General features: G+C 45.9%; 2 protein-coding genes across 3 annotated transcripts in view; both read right to left on the bottom strand.

Moving 5' to 3' along the window:
• The window catches only part of NUDT14 (nudix hydrolase 14), a 49,767-nt gene extending 43,573 nt beyond the window's left edge, over nt 1-6,194 (bottom strand). Inside the window, exon 1 of one of the 2 annotated variants that reach the window (XM_035104697.2) lies at nt 5,912-6,194. In XM_035104697.2, the coding sequence (XP_034960588.1) occupies nt 5,912-6,097 (186 nt within the window). In that variant the 5' untranslated portion in view covers nt 6,098-6,194. The remainder of the gene's footprint in view (nt 1-5,911) is intronic. The other variant, XM_035104706.2, reaches the window with a different exon arrangement.
• The window catches only part of CDCA4 (cell division cycle associated 4), a 571,510-nt gene that overhangs the window by 412,286 nt on the left and 139,878 nt on the right, over nt 1-19,346 (bottom strand). The window lies entirely within an intron of this gene.

Genomic DNA, 19,346 nt, shown 5'->3' with positions numbered 1-19,346 from the left:
CTCCTTCTTGTTTACTGGGATAAGTGAATGGTTTCTAAGAGCAAGCTACAGTCAAACATTGTAGTTGAGATCTCAGAGTCGTAGAATCATCCAGTCTGGCAAATAGACATTCCATTGTGGTGACCGTAACCTAGGTTTAAGCTTATATATCAGAGTTTCTCACACTGCTCATGTCCAGCTTGCGGGCTTCCCATAGACATCTCATCCACCACTGTAAAGGACTACATAGAAGACCACTATTATGATCCAGCAGGCTCTTCTGGTGTTGGTTTGGGTTTTAATTCATTTACACTCCTCCTTTCTGCCATGGAACTCAAGACAGAACACATACTGTCTCCAGCCTCCCAGCCATGCACTAACCAGACCTAAAATTCGTTTCGCAAAGCTGAGGCATCAAGACTTGGGATATGGGCTGAGGATCTAGTCCACTCTGATAAATTGGAACATATGGCATTTATTCATAAGGGATTTGATCCAGATTGTATCTTACTGGCCCAGTGGTTTTTCCTACTTTCTTCAGTTTAAGCTGGAATTGCAAGACAGGAGTGCCTGGCGTGCTATGGTCCATGGGGTCACGAAGAGTCGGACACGACTAAACGACTAAACAACAACAATGGCATTTATATATCTCTGCCTCTCCATCCACACACCCCCATGGTGTATAGTGTTCTTGTTAAGTACTTTAGACATGTGTAAGAAACTGAAAGAAAAGCTATAAACCAGGAATAGGCAAACTCAGCCCTCCATCATCCCTAGCTAACAGGACCAGTGGTCAGGGATAATGGGAGTTGTAGTCCCAAAACATCTGGAGGGTCAAGTTTGCCTATGCCTGCTATAAACTAATCAGCAGAAAACTCATTGGTTTTGGGTTTTTTCAAATCAAGATCAATCAGAAGCAGCAGATGAATATCACACCACTGTGTTATGTTTATTTGAGCATGCACAGAAGCCACTATAAGGTCCTCAGCCCTCCAAGAGGGTTTTCGTGCCTTTAAGCATTGCTTAGAAGGGAACATACACCAAATTAAACTGCTCCTTTGGCAACAACACCATGATAGCAAAGAGAAAAGGAAAAATCTGCCTCCTGGGCATCACTTAAAGCAGGAGGTGGAAATCTCAAATAGATTAATTGAGCAAGTTTTAAGCTGTTTTAAGATGTTATCTGCTGTTTTCTTGTTTTGTGTTATTTCAGACTGTACACTGCTGTTGTTTCAGTTTAATGCGTAAACCTGCAAACAAGCACAGCCTACAACCGATGAAAACCCACCAATCCTCCCTACCCGTCTTTGGTTATTGCTTCCCGATAAAAACACTCTTAGCAGTATAAGGATTTCACAGATAATAATGTAATTAAACAAGCAAGCATTGATGTCATTTCTTTCTGTGCAGCAGTGTGTATCACAAATGCTACCTTCTGAAAGGCAAAAACTTTCCCACAATTACACCGAGCAGATTCAAGGAAAGGACATCACTCACCTTGCGGAGTTTGGTCCTTCTTTTGCCTGTAATGTATTCATCACCACTCATCACATCTGTCCCTGCAAATCCTATTTCCTGTTCTATTCATGAGGTGCAGCAACCTGGAGCTTTAGAGATTGCCGCCACACTTTTCCCATGGCCTTCTCACCTCTCCTCTCCCCGAGCAAGTACCCCATTCCCATTGTTTATCATCTGTTCTCCCCTGCTGGAAACTGCTGTCAGATGTTCACTTATCCCTAATCTCGCTTGCTGCCTTTGATATTCTTTCTAATCCAACAACCTGTCAACTGGGGCATCGGCCCATGTCCAGGCCAGCTGCTCTGTCCCAGGCTCCAAGATTCTCTCCCAGACTCCATCTGAAATGGTTTTAGGGGATTCTGACCCAGCAAGTAAAACGTGAGGCAAATAATTAATGTCATCTCTATCTGCACTCATGACTTTGGTGTGCCATTAAGCACCCCGCCAATGAAGGAAAGTAACCTTTTAAAAATTGCTTTAAGCTCGGGCGTTAATGTATTAATGAAACCCTGGTCAATGTTTAAGGGACATGATTGAGGACAAGCAAGGTCTTGAGGAAGGCAGTGAGAAGATGCTTTTAATTGAAAAGCGATCAGGAAAAGCAAATCTGCATATAAGCCTCCCAATTTGGACAGAACTTGCAGCTTTAAGGCAGAACTGCAGCTTTAAGGCAGAACTGCAGAGCCAATGTTTAGCAGAGAACTTTCCTCATGCTAAGTGTAAAATATGAACATTAAACATGAGCAGGTGGTTAAGATGCATTGCTACAGCACTGCAAAAACTCAAGTGTGTCTCCCCCCCCACTTCTCAGACAAGGTTGCTGCTTCCCACCCCCCTCTTTACAGACCTTTTTTCCAGGGCGTTTTTAAAGCTCTGAGGCAGGTGAAGCTTTTCCTGGCATGGAGACCAGATGGTGGGAACAGTTTCATCTGTTGAAACTGCACAGGAGAAAGTAAACTAAATATAAAATAAAAATGGGGAATTCCACCTGGGATAAAGCACAAAATTAAGGCTACCAGTTCCCAAAGCCTGGGGGAACTTGTCTATTTTTAAAAGTTCTTAGGAACCACCAATACTCTGTCATGATGGCTGATACCCTCGCACCTGATGGAATTTCCTCCTTCTCCGCGATCCTTTAAAGTTCAGGGACTGGATCTTCGCAAACTGAAACTCTTGTTAGAAAAGCTGCCTTCCTTCGGATTTCTCAGGGTGGGAATGCTAACTTCTATGACAGTTAACCTTCTCTGTAAAGATTTTGAGCAGATTACTTGCTGTTTCTTAAGAAGCACTGAAAAGCCTCTGCTAGGATGATACACTCTATGTGCACTCAGTATCTGACCTTTTTTCTTCTTCTTTAGTATAATCCTAACTCCACCAATTTAGATAGTTCTTGTTTTAAAGAAAAGTGCACAAATTGTATTGTATGTCTCAGATATGGCTCAACTGCTTTCATTTTGTACAGGAATTTAAAGGAAAATTAAACAAGGAAAGTTTGAGAATGTGTAGAGGTGTACGCAAAAACATTCATGTCATAACTGAAATTAACGTCCAGCAGGTCCAGACCCTGAGAAGGCAACATTTTTCCAGTTGTGTCTGTTCCCATTAGGATGTTTCAATGAAGACATTTCATAGATCCTTCAAACTGGAGAGGCCAGGAATTGAGCCTGGGACTTTCTGCAAGAAGGAGCTAAGGCCCCCTCCCTTAAAATATCTGTATATCTCAGCTTCTCCATTTCACATTCAGTGTACCCCTGCTGCTATTTTTTGTAGCCATATACACATGATGTTATCCACAATACACAGAGGGCTAATGCTTCAAGCCTTAGCTTCCAAGCTTCCGAAGGAGGGTTCTTGATTTAGATTCATCTTTGGTCTATGCTTCTGATGTTCTTAAAGGAAAATGTGGGGGGCATATTGTGCTTTTACCACCTTTTAAAAATGGCCTTGAGGAATAAAGGTAAAGGTAGAGAACTCCAGACCTGTAGCTCTGTAAAGGTCTTCCTAATAATTATCAGTACAGTTAACAGACTAAAAGGTAAAGGTAAAGGGACCCCTGACCATTAGGTCCAGTCGTGACCGACTCTGGGGTTGCGCGCTCATCTCGCATTATTGGCCGAGGGAGCCGGCGTATAGCTTCCAGGTCATGTGGCCAGCATGACAAAGCCGCTTCTGGCAAACCAGAGCAGCACGTGGAAATGCCGTTTACCTTCCCGCTATAGCGGTTCCTATTTATCTACTTGCATTTTTATGTGCTTTCGAACTGCTAGGTTGGCAGGAGCTGGGACCGAGCAACGGGAGCTCACCCCGTCACAGGGTTTCGAACCGGGGACCTTCTGATCAGCAAGCCCTAGGCTCAGTGGTTTAGCCCACAGCGCCACCTGGGTCCCTATAGTTAACAGACTACAGCTCCCAGAATTCTTTAGGGCAAGCCACAGCTGTTTAAAGTGGTATGATGCTCTTTTGGCTGCATAGTGCAGATGGGGCCATAATAGTCAGAATTTCACTGTCCCCATCTAGGGTAGTTGCCAGAAATGGATGCAGCAAAGGCAGACAGAAAATTCCAGCTGGGCCATTCTTGCTAGGAATGTGTGTTGTACTTGATGACACAATGCTGCCTGTGCACAGATGGCTGCATCTGTTGTGTGTAGCTGAGGATTCACTGCTTGCCTTTTTACCTCAAGGCGCTCTTCAGGCTCCAGCAGCTGTGGGACAGAGTATACAGCTCCCCACCAGCATTGCTGAGCACCCATAAGCAGGAAAGCTGAGGGAAAGGTGTGCTCAAGGCATGGAAGCTCACAGCACACTTGGGCAGTCTTAGAATCGGAAACAGTTTCTTTCCAAAAATAAAATCACTCTGGGCACAAGATCGCTAGCTATTTGGTAGAGACACGGGGCAGGGCCTTTTTGGTGGTGGCTGCTCCCAAACGCCTTCACTAGAGAAGATACACCGGCTCCCTCCATGTTGATCTTCTGCTGGCAGGTGAAGACCTTGTTCCAACAAGCTTTTGGGAACTGATGGCCACCTGTCATGTATAAATTAGATGAGATTCCTGCATTGCAGGGGGGTTGGACTAAATGACCCTCGAGGTCCCTTCCAACTCTATGACTCTATGATTATATCACTGCTTTTAATTAAAGGGCTGGTGCTGTGCTCCTCTTCTTGTAATTACTGTATTGGCATGGTTTTAACAGCTTATATATATGTATATGGTTTTAATTTTATCAGTGCTTGTCCTCCCCCCCCATTCTTTTAGCGATTCTTATTTTTATCTGCAAGCTGCCTAGAGTCCCGCCAGGGGAAAATAAACATACAATAAGTTTTAAAGCAAAAATGGTGCCGCCTCCCCCCCCCTTTGCAGGTACGGAACTCTGCACATGCCCAGAGCCACTCAGCAGATTCGATTTATTCCATTTCTCTGCCGCTTTTCTTTCAAATGAACGCCAAAGCGGTTACAAACCATAAACAAAAACAAGCAGCGAAAATCATACAGGGGGGAAATCAAACTCCAACAAATCGTCCGTGAAACAGCTACTACAACCTATAGAACACCGTTAACAAAGCGAAAACTAAAAAATATAAAGCTGAACATCGCAATTAAAGCCAAAGTCCGAATACACGATTTGCACATCCGAGTTGATAATCTATACAGGTGAAACTCGGAAAATTAGAATATCGTCAAAAAGTGCATTTATTTCAGTAATGCAACTTATTTTTTTTTCTTTTAATTTTTACAAATGCTTTCTTTTGGAAATTCCACAGTAATAAAACAAATAGTTACAATAACACACACATACACAAAATAAACATTGCTATTACATTTCATTAATTACATTCCATTTATAATTGACCCGCCTAATGACAAATAATTACAACAAATAAAGGCTTGACATATCTTGCTTTGCATGTCATGCATCTACCTCATATATTGGTTTCACCTTTTAAGTTGCATTACTGAAATAAATGCAGTTTTTGACGATATTCTAGTTTTCCGAGTTTCACCTGTATAAAACGATACCTTGGGGTGTGGGGAGGAGGGAGCTGCTGCCCCTCTCTTTCGGCAACCAGGAACCCCCTCTGCCCTCAGCCACTAAAAAGCCCACGTCCTCTGCCCATGTGCAAAGTGCTTATTCCCCCGCCCCCCATGAAACTCAGGAACCTTATGGGGCGGAGGTGTGTGGGGGGGGGAAACAACTGTGTAACCCTCCTCCAGGCTTGAGCTCCGGCACCTCTCCAGTGGCGGGGGAGAGATAGGGGCCAAGGAGGAGGCAAGGCCGGAGCCTCCGTTTCCGAAGCGCCGGGCTTGCGTTGAAGGCGGCGGCCGGCGAGGCCTAGTCCGGGCGGAGGGAAGGCGGAAAGAAAGCGGCGGCGGCGGTTCCTCCTGGCTGGGCCGCAGACCGTCCTCGCCGGGCTTACCTGGCGGTAGCGGAGGCGGAAAGGCCGCAGGTACTGGGAGTGGTCGCAGGGCCCCACCTTTAAGTCCTCGATGGATTCCATGGGGGGCGAGGACGACGACGAGGAAGCAGCGCCTTCGCCTGGGAGATGCGGCCCGAGAGAGGAGCGAGGAGGAGGGAGGGAGAGAGGGTGAGCTGCCTCTCTCATATATATTTATGCCGGAGGTGTTCTGACTGGAATAGGCACCCACCCCGTGGATGCGTGTACACGAGACCTTTAAATCACGCACACAGCTTCTCTCTCTCTCCCGACCCCCCCCCGAAATCCTGGAAACCCTCCCCCCCCACACACAAAAACTACAGTTCCCAGCACCCTTCACAAACTACACGCGCCGTCGCAGAAAGAGATCAGAGCGCTTGGCATCATGTATGGCAAGTCCCCGTTTTCTCCGGGAGGCTTCCCCCCAGCTGAATTATTTGCAGCTTGAGAGAGCATAAAACGCTCTTCTAGGTAACCTTCGTGAAATAATAATAACAATAATAATAATTTATTATTTATACCCCAGCCACTCTGGGCGACTCCCAACAGAATATAATAAACACAGCATATCAGCTCCATGCTGCAGATAATATTATAATAATAATAATAATAATAATAAATTAATAATAATAATAACTTATTATTTATACCCCGCCCATTTGGCTGGGTCTCCCCAGCCACTCTGGGCGGCTTCCAACAGAAAAATAAAACACAATAATCTATTAAACATTAAAAGCCTCCCTGAACAGGGCTGCCTTCAGATGTCTTCTAAAAGTCTGTTAGTTGTTTCCCTCTTTGACATCTGTTGGGAGGGCATTCCACAGGGTAGGCGCCACCACCGAGAAGGCCCTCTGCCTGGTTCCCTGCAACTTGGCTTCTCGCAACGAGGGAACCGCCAGAAGGACCTCGGTGCTGGACCTCAGTGTCTGGGCAGAACGATGGAGGTGGAGACACTCCTTCATGTATACTGGACCGAGGCCATTTAGGGCTTTAATTTAAGCACCAACACTTTGAATTGCGCTCGGAAACGTACTGGGAGCCAATGTAGATCTTTCAAGACAAGAGGCAAGTAGGCGAGCCTCAGAACATCTAGTGAGCATATCACAGGTGAAGCTTGACAGGTACCATATATTGACAGGTGCCATAAAGGTTGTTTGTTTGTCTGCAACCTACTGTAGAGGCTTTCAACCTTTTTGGGGTCCACGGCTCCTTTGACCAACTACCTTCTGTCTGCGGCACCCCGTGGGGCTCAGGAGCCCAGTTAGGTCACCCCTTGCCTGCAACCCCTCACCCCTTTTCGAACACCCTCCCTTGAGGAGAGTTCCCTCCGCCTCCTCCCTTCTCCTTGGGAGTCTTCTGGGCAGCTGCTGCTGCTGCCGCCGCCCCAATCTCTGAGCTGACCCCCCTGCCCCAAAGAGAGGTGCCTCCTCACGCTGCCCCACAGGGGCCTGGGAAGCACACACCCACACCCACCCCCGGCCATCCCCAGAGGCACTATTCACCTGCTGGATGTTAGCCAGGGCTGCTGCAACGAACAACTGTGCAAGCCTTTGGGAGGCAGAGACGCGAGAGGGCATTAGAGGAGGGAGGGAAGGAAAGGGGGACAGAGGCCAGTGTTGCCCGTGGCATCCCTGATCATCATTCAAGGCACCCCAGGGTGCTACGGCACATTGGTTGAAGACCACCGCCCTACTGTGTTTGAGGTAGAAATGTGGTAGTTATTGTGGTCAGGGTCTGGGTGTATTCCATTCATTTAAAATTATGCACCAAGAATAGCTGGGTTCTGCAGCCATTCTCCTCCCTTGGAGGTTTTGGAGCAGAGGTTGGATGGCTATCTGTCATGGATGCTTCGGCCGAGATTCCTTCATTGCAGGGGGTTGGACTAGATGACCCTCGGGGGTCACTTCCAATTCTGTGATTCTAAATTGAGTAAATTTAACCATTTCCCATAACTTCCTCTGTTGCACAACGTCACTTGTTTATTTGTTTGATTATTTGCCTGCCCCTTACCGCAAGATCCCAGGGCAGGTTGCAGCAATTTAAATATTGAAATAAGTTTTGAAGGGGTACAATCAACCAAGAGAAATGGGTGGGCCCCCCAAAATATCTCTTTCAGGGGGTCAAAGGCCAGGGTGTAAAGAGGTACCCTCTTCATCGTATGACAGAAACTACATAACAAAAGTGCCAGGCACACCTAGGTGGCGAGGGGTTTCCACCAGGGCCGTCTTGAGCAGATCGCGCGCCCTGGTGCTGAGGGGCGGAGATCACTCCGCCGCCCGCCCCGCCCTTGCAGGGCGCAATTGGTTTCCGCCCAGCTTACCAGCCCCCTGCCGTGGTGCACTGCGCCACCAGGGGGCTATGTAGAGCTGGCCCTGGTTTCCACAACTGGAATCCTCTTCTGGAACCATGTCCAGCTAGTTGTTTCCTAGAGCCAGTAACCTAACGAAGAGACTAATTTGTCCGCTTCAGCTGCTTTTCTTTCTACAAATCCCCACCTTTCCAAAATAAAACCATGGTTTAGGAGGAGAGCTACATTCATTCTGCTGCACCTTTGTCCCACCCAAATCCTATACAGTAACAGTATTTTGTGGACAATGGTGGTATTTTTGAGATTCCTCCGTGTCTGTTAGCCAAAGTGCTGCCTTTCCCCCACGAACCCCAGACTGTATCGCTGCCCATATATTGCCCGGGTCAGGGGGCAGAAGAATCGTGACCACACTGGGCCTTTCCGCTTAAAGGAGCCATAGAATCAGTCAGTGCCTCCATGATGACTTAACATTTCATGCTGTGTTCCTCCTCTCGCAACCCATGGTTTGAGAATCTCTGCCCTAACCTATGACTTGACAAGCCGCAGGTGGCTTTTAAAAAAGGAAAAGAATAGGCATTAAATCTTCTGTTGCATGTGATAATTATGTTTATATATGGGTAACCGGGTGCCTCGCTTGTAATCTCGGAGGTGAATCTTTAACTAAGACCTGAAATGCCAATTAGATGATGTCACTATCACATTAAAAGGCAAAGCAGCAGATGGCCGGAATTTCAGAACAATGTTTTAGTACAATCGATACATTCGCTTAAGTAGTGATTAGCAAACAATTACGTTTGTGTTCATCAGTCTCGCTGTTGCCTAGAAAGTGAATACAAACCAGAGACGAAATGACTGTAACAAATCTGGAACTCCTGTTCGCGAATCTAATGCTCCCTATCAAGTGTTAGAGAGACGTTTTCCTTACTGGCAGCCAAGTATCAGGAAAGTCAACCAGGCTATCCGATCCACAGATGAAGAGGTGGCTGTTTTTTGGTTTTTTTTAAAAAAGACACATAAAGGGATTATATTTTATTTTATTTTTTAGCAAAATGAGGATAATAGTAGAAGAACTGTAATAAAAAATTCTGTTTCATTTTTGCCAGGGTTGTTTGTTGTTTGTTGCTTCCGTTCCAGGTGTTGGAAGCATGAGCTATTCAACGAAAGGATATTTTGTAATCCATAGGAAGGACATTAATTACCCTGCATTTCACATTGTGAGTAATCTGAAAATATTTAGGCAATGCTACCGGATATAGTGCCCTTTGAATGAGAGAACACTGGAGAGGAAGACCCATAGATGTCTCACAGTATCTGCTTTATTTACCTACACTGAGATGAAAGGTAACCCCCTTTAGAGTTTAGAGATGTAGTGAAAGGGCTTTAGGCTCACCTTCTCTCTCCTCAGATTCCTTTCTCCCTCGTTTCCTCATTTGAACAATCGGCAGTTTGCCATGTTGTCTTGAGTACAGGGCTTTGCTTTGCTTTGCTTCCAAACCAGAACTGAAATCCAGAAGAATTCAAACAGTGGTTTCTGATTCTTCTTTGGAGGCAAGCAGTGGTTAGCCCTATCCGAGCATCTCAACACCCTGTGGCTTGCTCAAACCAGAAATGGGGGCAATTAGAACCTAGGAAGGTGCCTTATACCAATTCATACCATTCGTTCGTCTCGCTCAGTATTGTCTACTCTAACTGGTAAGGGTGGCAGAGCTGGTGCCGACTAAAATGACAGCTTAATCCTTTAGCTCTTCTCCTGATCCAGCAGAATGATAAAATAAAACCAGCTAAACCAAAAGAAAATAGAGCAAAAACAAGTGGACCTGTTCTAGGACATGCAAGGTACTCATTTAAAATCTAAAGAAAGGAGTCTGGATACATATTTTTTAAGCTAAAGAACGGATGGGCTGTGGTTGCTTCACAGAAAGTTTTCAGACAGTGACCTAACAATGGCACTCAAAATACAGAAGCAGTCAATCAATCAATTTATAGTGCATAGCCAAAGGCCTTTACAATGTACCGCAGAGGGCAAGGCAAGGCTTTCCTCTGGAATCGCACGACATACCCTATAAAAAGTTTACAGCATAACATTTTTAAAATAGAGAGCATTGGCATATCCAGAACTGAGCTTCTTAGCTGTCAGAACAAATTTGGTTTACAGGTGTGTAATTTGGAGATCTTTATCAGCTAGGACCTTGACTGTCACCTCCTGGGGGGGGGGGATCGGCCTGAGAGACAGTCAAGAACAGGTGATAAAAAAATATTCTCTGGGCATTGGGTATAAGGGGCAAAGCAGCAGGTAAACAGAAGCAGCAGTCAAAAGATAGCCCAGAGGTTGTCTTTGAGATCAGTTTACAGATATCTCGATTAAAACAGGATCTCAAAATAGAAATTAAAGATGAATTTTCTGAAGCAATAGAACGTTTGGAAGGAAAAGTGACATAACTGACAGGAAAGATAGAAGGAGTAACTAAGACAGCTTCTGAAGCGTTTGATATGTGCAAGAATTCTAAAAAAGACTTGGGGGGGGTGGAATAGGCTGTCTTTTCAATAGATGCCTACCTCCAGGAGCTGGAAAAACAGATATTGCAGACCAAATCTAAGGGCTCGACGAGTGGAAGGAGGTCTGAAGAAACAAGGTACAGGTAGGTAGCCGCGTTGGTCTGCCGTAGTCGAAACAAAATAATAATAATAAATCCTTCCAGTAGCGCCTTAGAGACCTACTAAGTCTGTTATTGATATGAGCTTTCGTGTGCATGCACACTTCTTCAGATACCAGAAACAAGGTTATGGCGATATTGCAGATGAGTTATCTAAATAATTTCCTGAAATTGGTCTCGCCACAGACCGAACTGAATGCACCCATAGTGCCCCACCCCCAAGCCTAAAGAAGGAATTCTCCACACAGACCTGAAGTTTGCTTTAAAGTACTCTCTCTGTCTAACTCAACACTGGTATGGCAATTCCTTTTTGTAAAAGACATTTCCCCTGTGAAACTATGCATCTGCCATTCAACGCCGACAAAATTTCCCTTCTCCCCATAATTGCACAAATTTCCCTTCCCTTGAAGCAGTGTGGATGTACCAGAGGGACGTCAATGGAAAGGTAAAAGAAACTCCCCTTTGCTCCCAAGTCTCATATGGGGCGGGGAGTGCCTCTGAAGACTGGCTCTTTCTTCCCATTTGTTCAAGTATGGCAGTGAATTATAGGTATTTGCTATTTTCCTTCTTGTTAGGTCAAGGTTAGGGTCTCCTAATCCAGGCAGATTTCTCTTCTCCCTGTCCTGCAAAACAACACAAGGTGTTGATGGGTCACCCGCCCTTGCAGCTGGCTTAGGCATGGGGGATAGTTAAAACACAGCTCACTCTCGGATTTCAGTGGCACATGAAGCAGGTCTTTACACCCCAGAGTTATCTGGGTTTTGTGCAGTCTTAACACAGGTCTGCGCAACCTGTGATTCACCAAGAGGCATGATAACAGCCAGCCATGTGTTGTTGCTTGCTTGGCAATCTCCTCTTTCGTTGCTGTTGTAAGAAGGTGACAGGAAAAGAAGTGTGTGTAATAATAATAATAATAATAATAATAATAATAATAATAATAATAGTACTGTAATAATAATGTAACCTGTTCATCTGGCTGGGTTGCCAACATACGTAGTTCACCAACATACGGGGCTGCTTTTGGCACGGAGGGTCACAGTCTCTCCTTAATAAGAGAAACACTCCCTGCTCCCAACAATGCAAAGTTTCACTCTTGCCTCTGTGTAATGAAAAACTGAGTGACTTCTCTAACTGTACTGGATTCCTGCCAGGGAGGGCTAGCACAATCACCCACCCCAGCCAACAAAGGGGTACCTGCGTCTCCGTCCACTACATGAGAAACAAAAATGCAACTGGTGAAACTTTTCCCAGCGTGAAGGTGGGGGCAATTGCCTGATAATCATTTGTTAGAAGCCCCAGGGGCCAAATGCAGCCCCTCCACTCTCTCTCTCTCTGGGGCCCCTGGGACTCTTCCCAAGCCAGTCCCCCCTGAAATTAGTAGACGCGATTAACTTAGGTCCATTCATTTCAGTGAGCCTACTTTGAGTAGGACCAGGCGTGACTACAACCCAGGGTGTGTGCAAGTGTGTGACATTTTCTGTGCTTGGATCGATTTGCGTCCAGCTCTGCACACCTCTGGCATGATGCGGCCCCCCGAAGGTTGGCGAGAATGGAATGCGGCCCCTGGGTTCCTCACTCCCAGCCAAAAAGATTGAGATTGCTTCTCTCTCTCTCTCTGTCCACATAAGCTGCCACTGTGCAGTGCTGTGTTCAGCCAAAGCCAGAGTGTCATCCTGCCGAGTAGCAGTGTTTGTTTTAACTCCTGTTGGCTTTGGAGGCTGGCTGCTGCCCTTTCTCTCAGCCCTGCTCCTGGGCCTGGCAGCTGTGGGGGGGGGCAGAGCACACCCTCCTGGCTGCACCTGTGTGAGCGTGTGGAGCCAGTGAGTCAGTCCTCCTCCTCCTCTGCCTGCCCAGCCCAGCCCATCTGCTCAGGCAGCAGCCCGGTGTTTACCTTGGACACACAGGAATGTCCCTTGCAGCGCTTCTCCCTTCCGCTACTGCAGCTTTTCACCAGAGCTGCCTGAATCATTCCTTCCCTGTTCCAGCTCAAGGCACGCTTCCTAAAGGGGTAAAAACAACAACAGCCACCATTGCCTGTAGGACTTACTGTTTAACTCCAAAAGTCACCCAGGGACAACCTTTGCAGAGATGGCAACCTCCTTTGGGTCGTACTCAGCAAACTCAAGTTATAACTAACCTAAAACTCTTGCTTTCAATGGGTCAGATTCAAACACCAGAGGAGACCCGTCGGGTTGCATCCAAAGTAGCACGACACAAACGTTCTGCTAGTGCAAGGGTTTCTGTTTGCACGGCAGAGCCTCCCCCCCTCTTTCCCCCTCACCACATGCCCCCCCAAAACTGTTCTTGGATTTCCCCTGACCCACTGGAGCAGATTGGGGGAGGGTGTTGGGTGCACGAAGGAGTGGAGATGGGGGCAAGTTCCATTGCACCAGGGGAAATCCTTGGACTTGGAGTCATAGAATCATAGAAGAGTTAGGAGGGGCTCTAAGGGTCCTCTAATCCAACCCCCTGCCATGCAGGGATCTCAGCTAAAGCATCCATGAAAAGATGGGACACATTAGTCCAGGCATCCCCAAACTGAGGCCCTCCAGATGTTTTGGCCTACAACTCCCATGATCCCTAGCTAACAGGTCCAGTGGTCAGGGAAGATGGGAATTGTAGTCCAAAACATCTGGAGGGACGAAGTTTGGGGATGCCTGCATTAGTCAAATACCACCATTGAAATGAATAGATATTACTAAATTAGACCCAGTCATTTCCTTAGTTCTGCTCCGAGTAGAATCTGGTTAGATGCCACCTTTTGCCTGCATGGCAGTCACTCAGATCGGAACCCCTGTTTTTTTTTAACCTTGTGCTTACAATAAGCCACCCTGATATCTGTGGAAAACTCTCAAGCAGGGCTGCCTGGGCACTGGAGCGTCTCCCCTCCTGCCATTTCCAACAGCTGGTATTCAGAAGGATTGCTGCCTTCGACCATGGAGGAAGAGCATAGCCCTTGTAGTTAGTAGCCATTGATAGCCGTCTCCTCCGTGAATCTTGTCTAATTCTCTTTTAAAACCATCCAAGTTGGTGGCCATCAGTGCCAACTTCTTAATATCCTCAAAATGAACCCATATTCCGCAGGGGGAAATTGCTCTGGCTGTTGGAGGCCCAACAGCTGGCTGGAACTGTTGGAAGTTAGAATCCAATGGTATCTGGAGGGCCACAGTTGCAAGACAGGCAGGAGCCAACTGGTGAAGCTTTTCCTATCCTGTGGGAACTCAGGTGTCCCTGCAAGTTCTTGCAAGAGCACCCCAGAGTTGGCACGCTGAGCGACCCTTGCCCCCCAAGCAAGGTAGAGAGCTTAAAAACTTTTCGCACAGGGTCCGCTTGAGTTATCAACTGTATTTGCTACCAGAAGGACTGACTGGTGATGCTTTGATATGCATAGATTACAAATGTACTAACCATGGATGCAATCCTTTGCATAGGGTTGTATTTTAACAACTGTGGCCTGAATACGTCCCACTGTACAGTTTTGTTTAAATAACTTATGTGTAAAGTAAGGCAACTTCTGATTGTAATTTGTTTTTTAAACAATTTTTAATGCTATATTTTACATTCTTGTGACCTGCCCCGGGTTTTCATAGTGGAGGGCAGATAATAAATAATATATGATGGAATGTAATATTATTAATAATAGCAACAACAGTTTTGCTGCACGGGTTTAAGTTTATTTATACTGAGTGTCATGAGAAAAATCTCGTTGGTGCCCATATGCAGATTTAAACCTATAAAACCTGTTCAGCCGCAGAGAACAGTTGTTTTGCTTCATTAAAATGTGGATGGGAACTAACACACAAACATGTCATGCACTATTGGCATGGGAGTTAATTTTTGGTGCTAGGCAATTTGATTAAAATTGTGTCCTTGGTAGTCCATGGTGCCTCCTGTATCCTGCCATTGTGTTCATGTATAAAAGAATGAGGTCTGCCCTTTCCCATAAGAATATAGCCACATTCTTTTTTCAAGTAAAGCCAAATGAAGGAGAGCTGCTGAGTGCAGGGAGTGGTGTGTGTGTGTGTGTGTGTGTGTGTGTGTGTGTGTGTGTGTGTGTGTGTGTGTTTGAGGACAGGGACATTCACAGGGAAACCAAAATGTTTCTTTACAAAGCTATTGTACTACCAACCTTACTGTAGGCTTCTGAAACATGGACCACTTACAAACTCCATCTCCAACTTCTCGAAAGATTCCATCAATGGTGTTGCTGAAAAATCTTACACATCACTTGGGAAGACAGGTGAACTAATATTAGTGTACTGGATGAAGCAAAGATCACCAGTGTTGGAGCAATGATTCTTCAACATCAACTTCGTTGGACTGGTCATGTTGTGCGGATGCCTGATGATCGTCTTCCAAAGCAGCTACTCTATTCCGAACTTAAAAATGGAAAGCGTAATGCTGGTGGTCAACAAAAGAGGTTTAAAGACTGTCTCAAGGCAAATCTTTAAAAATGTAGTATAAACACTGACAACTGGGAAACACTGGCCTGCGAGCGCTCCAGTTGGAGAACAGCCTTTACCAAAGGTGTCATGGACTTCGAAGGCACTCAAACTCAGGACGCAAGGGAGAATCGTGCTAGGAGGAAGGCACGCTTGGCAAATCCACACCGTAATCAACTCCCGCCCGGGAACCAATGTCCCCACTGTGGAAGGACGTGTGGATCCAGAATTGGCCTCCACAGTCACATACAGACTCATTGTTAAAACCGTGTTTATGGAAGACAATCTTACTTGGCTACGAGTGATCGCCAAATAAGAAGTGTGTGTGTGTGTGTGTCATGAATTTGAAACATTTTGCAAATCTTTAAGTTGATATTTATTGCTCTAGTGATTGGTTGTTAAAATGAAACAGTTCTTATCCACCCCCACCCCCCAAATCTGGGTTGTAGCCAATTTACTCAGAGTTAGCCTGTTGGAATCAATGGACATGCCCAATTTTGGCTCATCGCTTTCAATGTGTCTACTCTGAGTAAAACTTAGTTGGCTGTAACCCATGGTCTGTGTCAGCAAAATGAGAAAAAAGTGACTTGAGACTGGGAGGTCCTGCACAGATTTCTCATTAAAGTGACTACTGATTTCAAACACCAACAACCCCCCCCCCCCGGGCCAGCATAACAACATTTGCCTGATACATTTTAAAAAATCACTGCAGTGCAGTAAACAAACCCTGATGTTAAGTGGTTAATTTATAAACTGAAATATCACTGTAATAAAAAAACTCACTTCCTTTGATCTTGCAGTTACAAAATAATTAAAGTATTAAATTGCACATTAGACCTCCAAACGCTGGCAGATGTGAAGCTTCTCGAGAGTGGGATGCGGGAATGACTGAAAGGCAAGTTGAAAGACAGTTTAGTTTTAATTACCCAGAAATTTAATTCCTTTCTTAATTTCAAAGATATCTTAAATAAAAAGGCAGCGTTATCTAACATCAAATTTGTTACATTAGATATAAGAGCAGCGAAAAATCCCCAGATCTCTCTTCCTACACACTTCTCACTGCTTGCAAATTACAGTGGTACCTCGGTTTACAAACACAATTGGTTCCGGAAGTCTGTACTTAACCTAAAGCATACTTAACGTGAAGCGAACTTTCCCATTGAAAGTAATGCAAAGGGGATTAATCCGTTCCAGACAGGTCCGCAGCGTACTTAAACTGAAAACACTCAAACCGGGGCGTACTTAAACCGAGGTGTGACTGTATTGGAAAGAGTTGCAGGGAGGGACTTTAAAATTAACATGTGTTCAGTTCCCATTTTAAAATAGGAGAATTCGTGTGTGTGTGTGTGTGTGTGTGCGTGTGTGTGTGTCCAATGCCTTGAATTGTGCTTGGCCAATGGGCTATTCCCTTTAGCTAAGACAGGCAGTAATTCTCTCTGAAGGATTAAAGTAAAAATGGTATCTCTTAGTTTAAATAGAATGCAAACCATGTTCCTCAGTTTCCTTGGGAAGACTGGTCTGGGAGCTGCCATTTTAATTTCCCACAATGCATCTAGTCTAGCATCACTCCAAGGCCTTGTGGGGAATTTAAATGGCAGCCGACCACCACTAAATAACCCCCCACCCACCCAATGACCCAGCTCTGCCTCAGAGACTTGGAGGCCTATCACAATCTAATGTCTATCAGAGCTGAGGCAGTGTTAGGCCCAAACTCTTGGCAAATCCCAGAGTTGCTTAGATCAGGGACAGGGGATTTGTGGTCCCCCAGATGTTGTTGGACTACAACTCCCATCATCTCTGATCCCTGGCCCTGCTGGACAGGGCTGATGGGAGTTGGAGTTCAGCACAGGTTCCCCATCCAGTGACTCTTCTATGAGCCTGCTCTGAAGGATGTCCGTCTGACTGGTCACTTGGCAGTGCCTTCCCTTGGCCAGAGCTAGATGAGCGTGTTGCACACAGAAGGGCTAGTCAGGCTTTGGTTAGGGATCTGCCCACATGTCAAACAATATTTGGGGGGTCGGTGGGGAGTAGGGCAGACCTCTCCACCTTTGGCAGCTGGGGTAAAAAGACAGGAAAAAGCACTAAAGCGTACAGAACCCAGTGTGCCCACGTGGGTGCAAATCACCCCCTCCTGAGCCGTCAGATCAATCATTTAGTGAGTGAAGAGGGGATGCTAAGCTCCTTCCTCAACTGATCGGCCATGGGGGGTGTCTGTGTGTGTGCCCTGCATGTGCATCATACTTGTGCGTTGTTTGTTTGTTTACATATATACCGGTAATGCTTCATGCTAAAATAGGTGTCTAAGCAGTTTACAGGTACAAAAGCCAATTGCGCAATCATTAAACATAAATACCTGCAATTAAAACGGCGCACCCCTATGAAACAGGAGACTCAAGTTGAGAGGTCAAGGGAAGGCCTGTGCAAACTTAAATTTGAATGTCTCTGTGTGTTTGTATTGGGCTTTTGCTGGGAGCTGGGTATGTTTAGCCTGGAGAAGAGAACGTTAAGGGGTGAATCAACCTTGTGGTTGGAAGAGACCACAAGGGCCATCCAGTCCAACCCCCTGCCAAGCGTGATAGCCATGTTCAAATATATGAAAGAATGTCATACGGAGGAGGGAGAAAGATTGTTTTCTGCTGCTCCAGAGAAGCGGACACGGAGCAATGGATTCAAACCTCAAGAAAGAAGATTCCACCTAAACATTAGGAAGAACTTCCTGACAGTAAGAGCTGTTCGGCAGTGGAATTTGCTACCAAGGAGTGTGGTGGACTCTCCTTCTTTGGAGGTCTTTAAGCAGAGGCTTGACAGGCATATGTCAAGAATGCTTTGATGGTGTTTCCTGCTTGGCAGGGTGTTGGACTGGATGGCCTTTGTGGTCTCTTCCAACTCTATGGTTCTATGCCCATGCCCGATGCTAGCCAGGACTAGCCAAAAGTGGGCCGAAAAGATTTAGTCACTTCTGCTGTACAGCTGAATCTTCGCCTCAAGTTCTGCTGGAGGTGTAAGTCCTGGCAGAAGAAGTATTCCACTATGCATCTCCACTATGCCACACCAGCAGTTTAAAGCTGGTGTCCAAGGTTTGCTGCGTGTCGCCACCCCACCCCTTTCATTATTCCCTCCTCGGTACAATGGCATGTGCAACAATAGGCTGTAAATTTCTCCACGCAGGACTAAGCACTCTGTGCTGTAAACAGGAGACTCTTTAAGCGGGAAACAATAAGGGGTTTCTTGGAAAACACATACTATGTGCAGAAGCGCAGCCCTCCAGTTAACAGTAAACGCGTTTTTACGAGTCTCCATCGGGACCTCTGGAACTTTGGGGAGGGGGGGCGTTGCTTAAAGCAGTAACCGGAGCCCACGTGTGAAAGACAGAAAGATTCTCCAGGGAGGAGAGAAAGAGAATCCTGGGAAGAGAAAAGAACTGAGGGTAACGTTGGAGAAAATTCTTATCTAGCTCATTCACAAAGAAAGGAAAAGGCAGACTTCTTGGCTCGTGCATCAGGCGGGTAAAAGGGGGGGGGTCAAAACCCACTAGTTACGTTACCACCTCTCCTCTGCCTTGGATTTTAGATTTTTTCCCCAGCACTGCTTTTTGCTTTACCAAAATAGGAGAGGAAAAGTTCTGTGAACGGCATTGGAGGCCTTGTGGACAGAGCTCCCCATCTCTGTAGGGGAGCAACAGTAAACATGCTGCTTTTTTGTTTATATGTATATATATATCCTTAAAAAACCCTCCAATGATGTTACATAGTGGGTGTTTAACCGCAGTCGTCACTTGAGCAGGCAAGAGTGAAGTTTGCAGTCCAAGCGATGCTTTTTGCAAAAACTACTACCGGTAATCTCTTAAGGTTGCCTCTGTCCGTGGAAGCTACCCCAATTCAGAGAAAGTAGGCATCTGACCATACTGTTAAAAGCACTCTCATGCCGCTTTTAGCAATCATGGCATTCCCCCACCCCCACCAAAAAGATCCTGGGAACTGTAGTTTGATAAGGGTGCTGACAGTTGTTAGGAG

The sequence above is a fragment of the Zootoca vivipara genome, chromosome 1 (genome assembly GCF_963506605.1).
Source record: "Zootoca vivipara chromosome 1, rZooViv1.1, whole genome shotgun sequence".
Lineage (NCBI taxonomy): Eukaryota > Metazoa > Chordata > Lepidosauria > Squamata > Lacertidae > Zootoca > Zootoca vivipara.
Note: the sequence above shows the minus strand (reverse complement) of the source record. Positions and strands in the feature narration are given on the sequence as shown.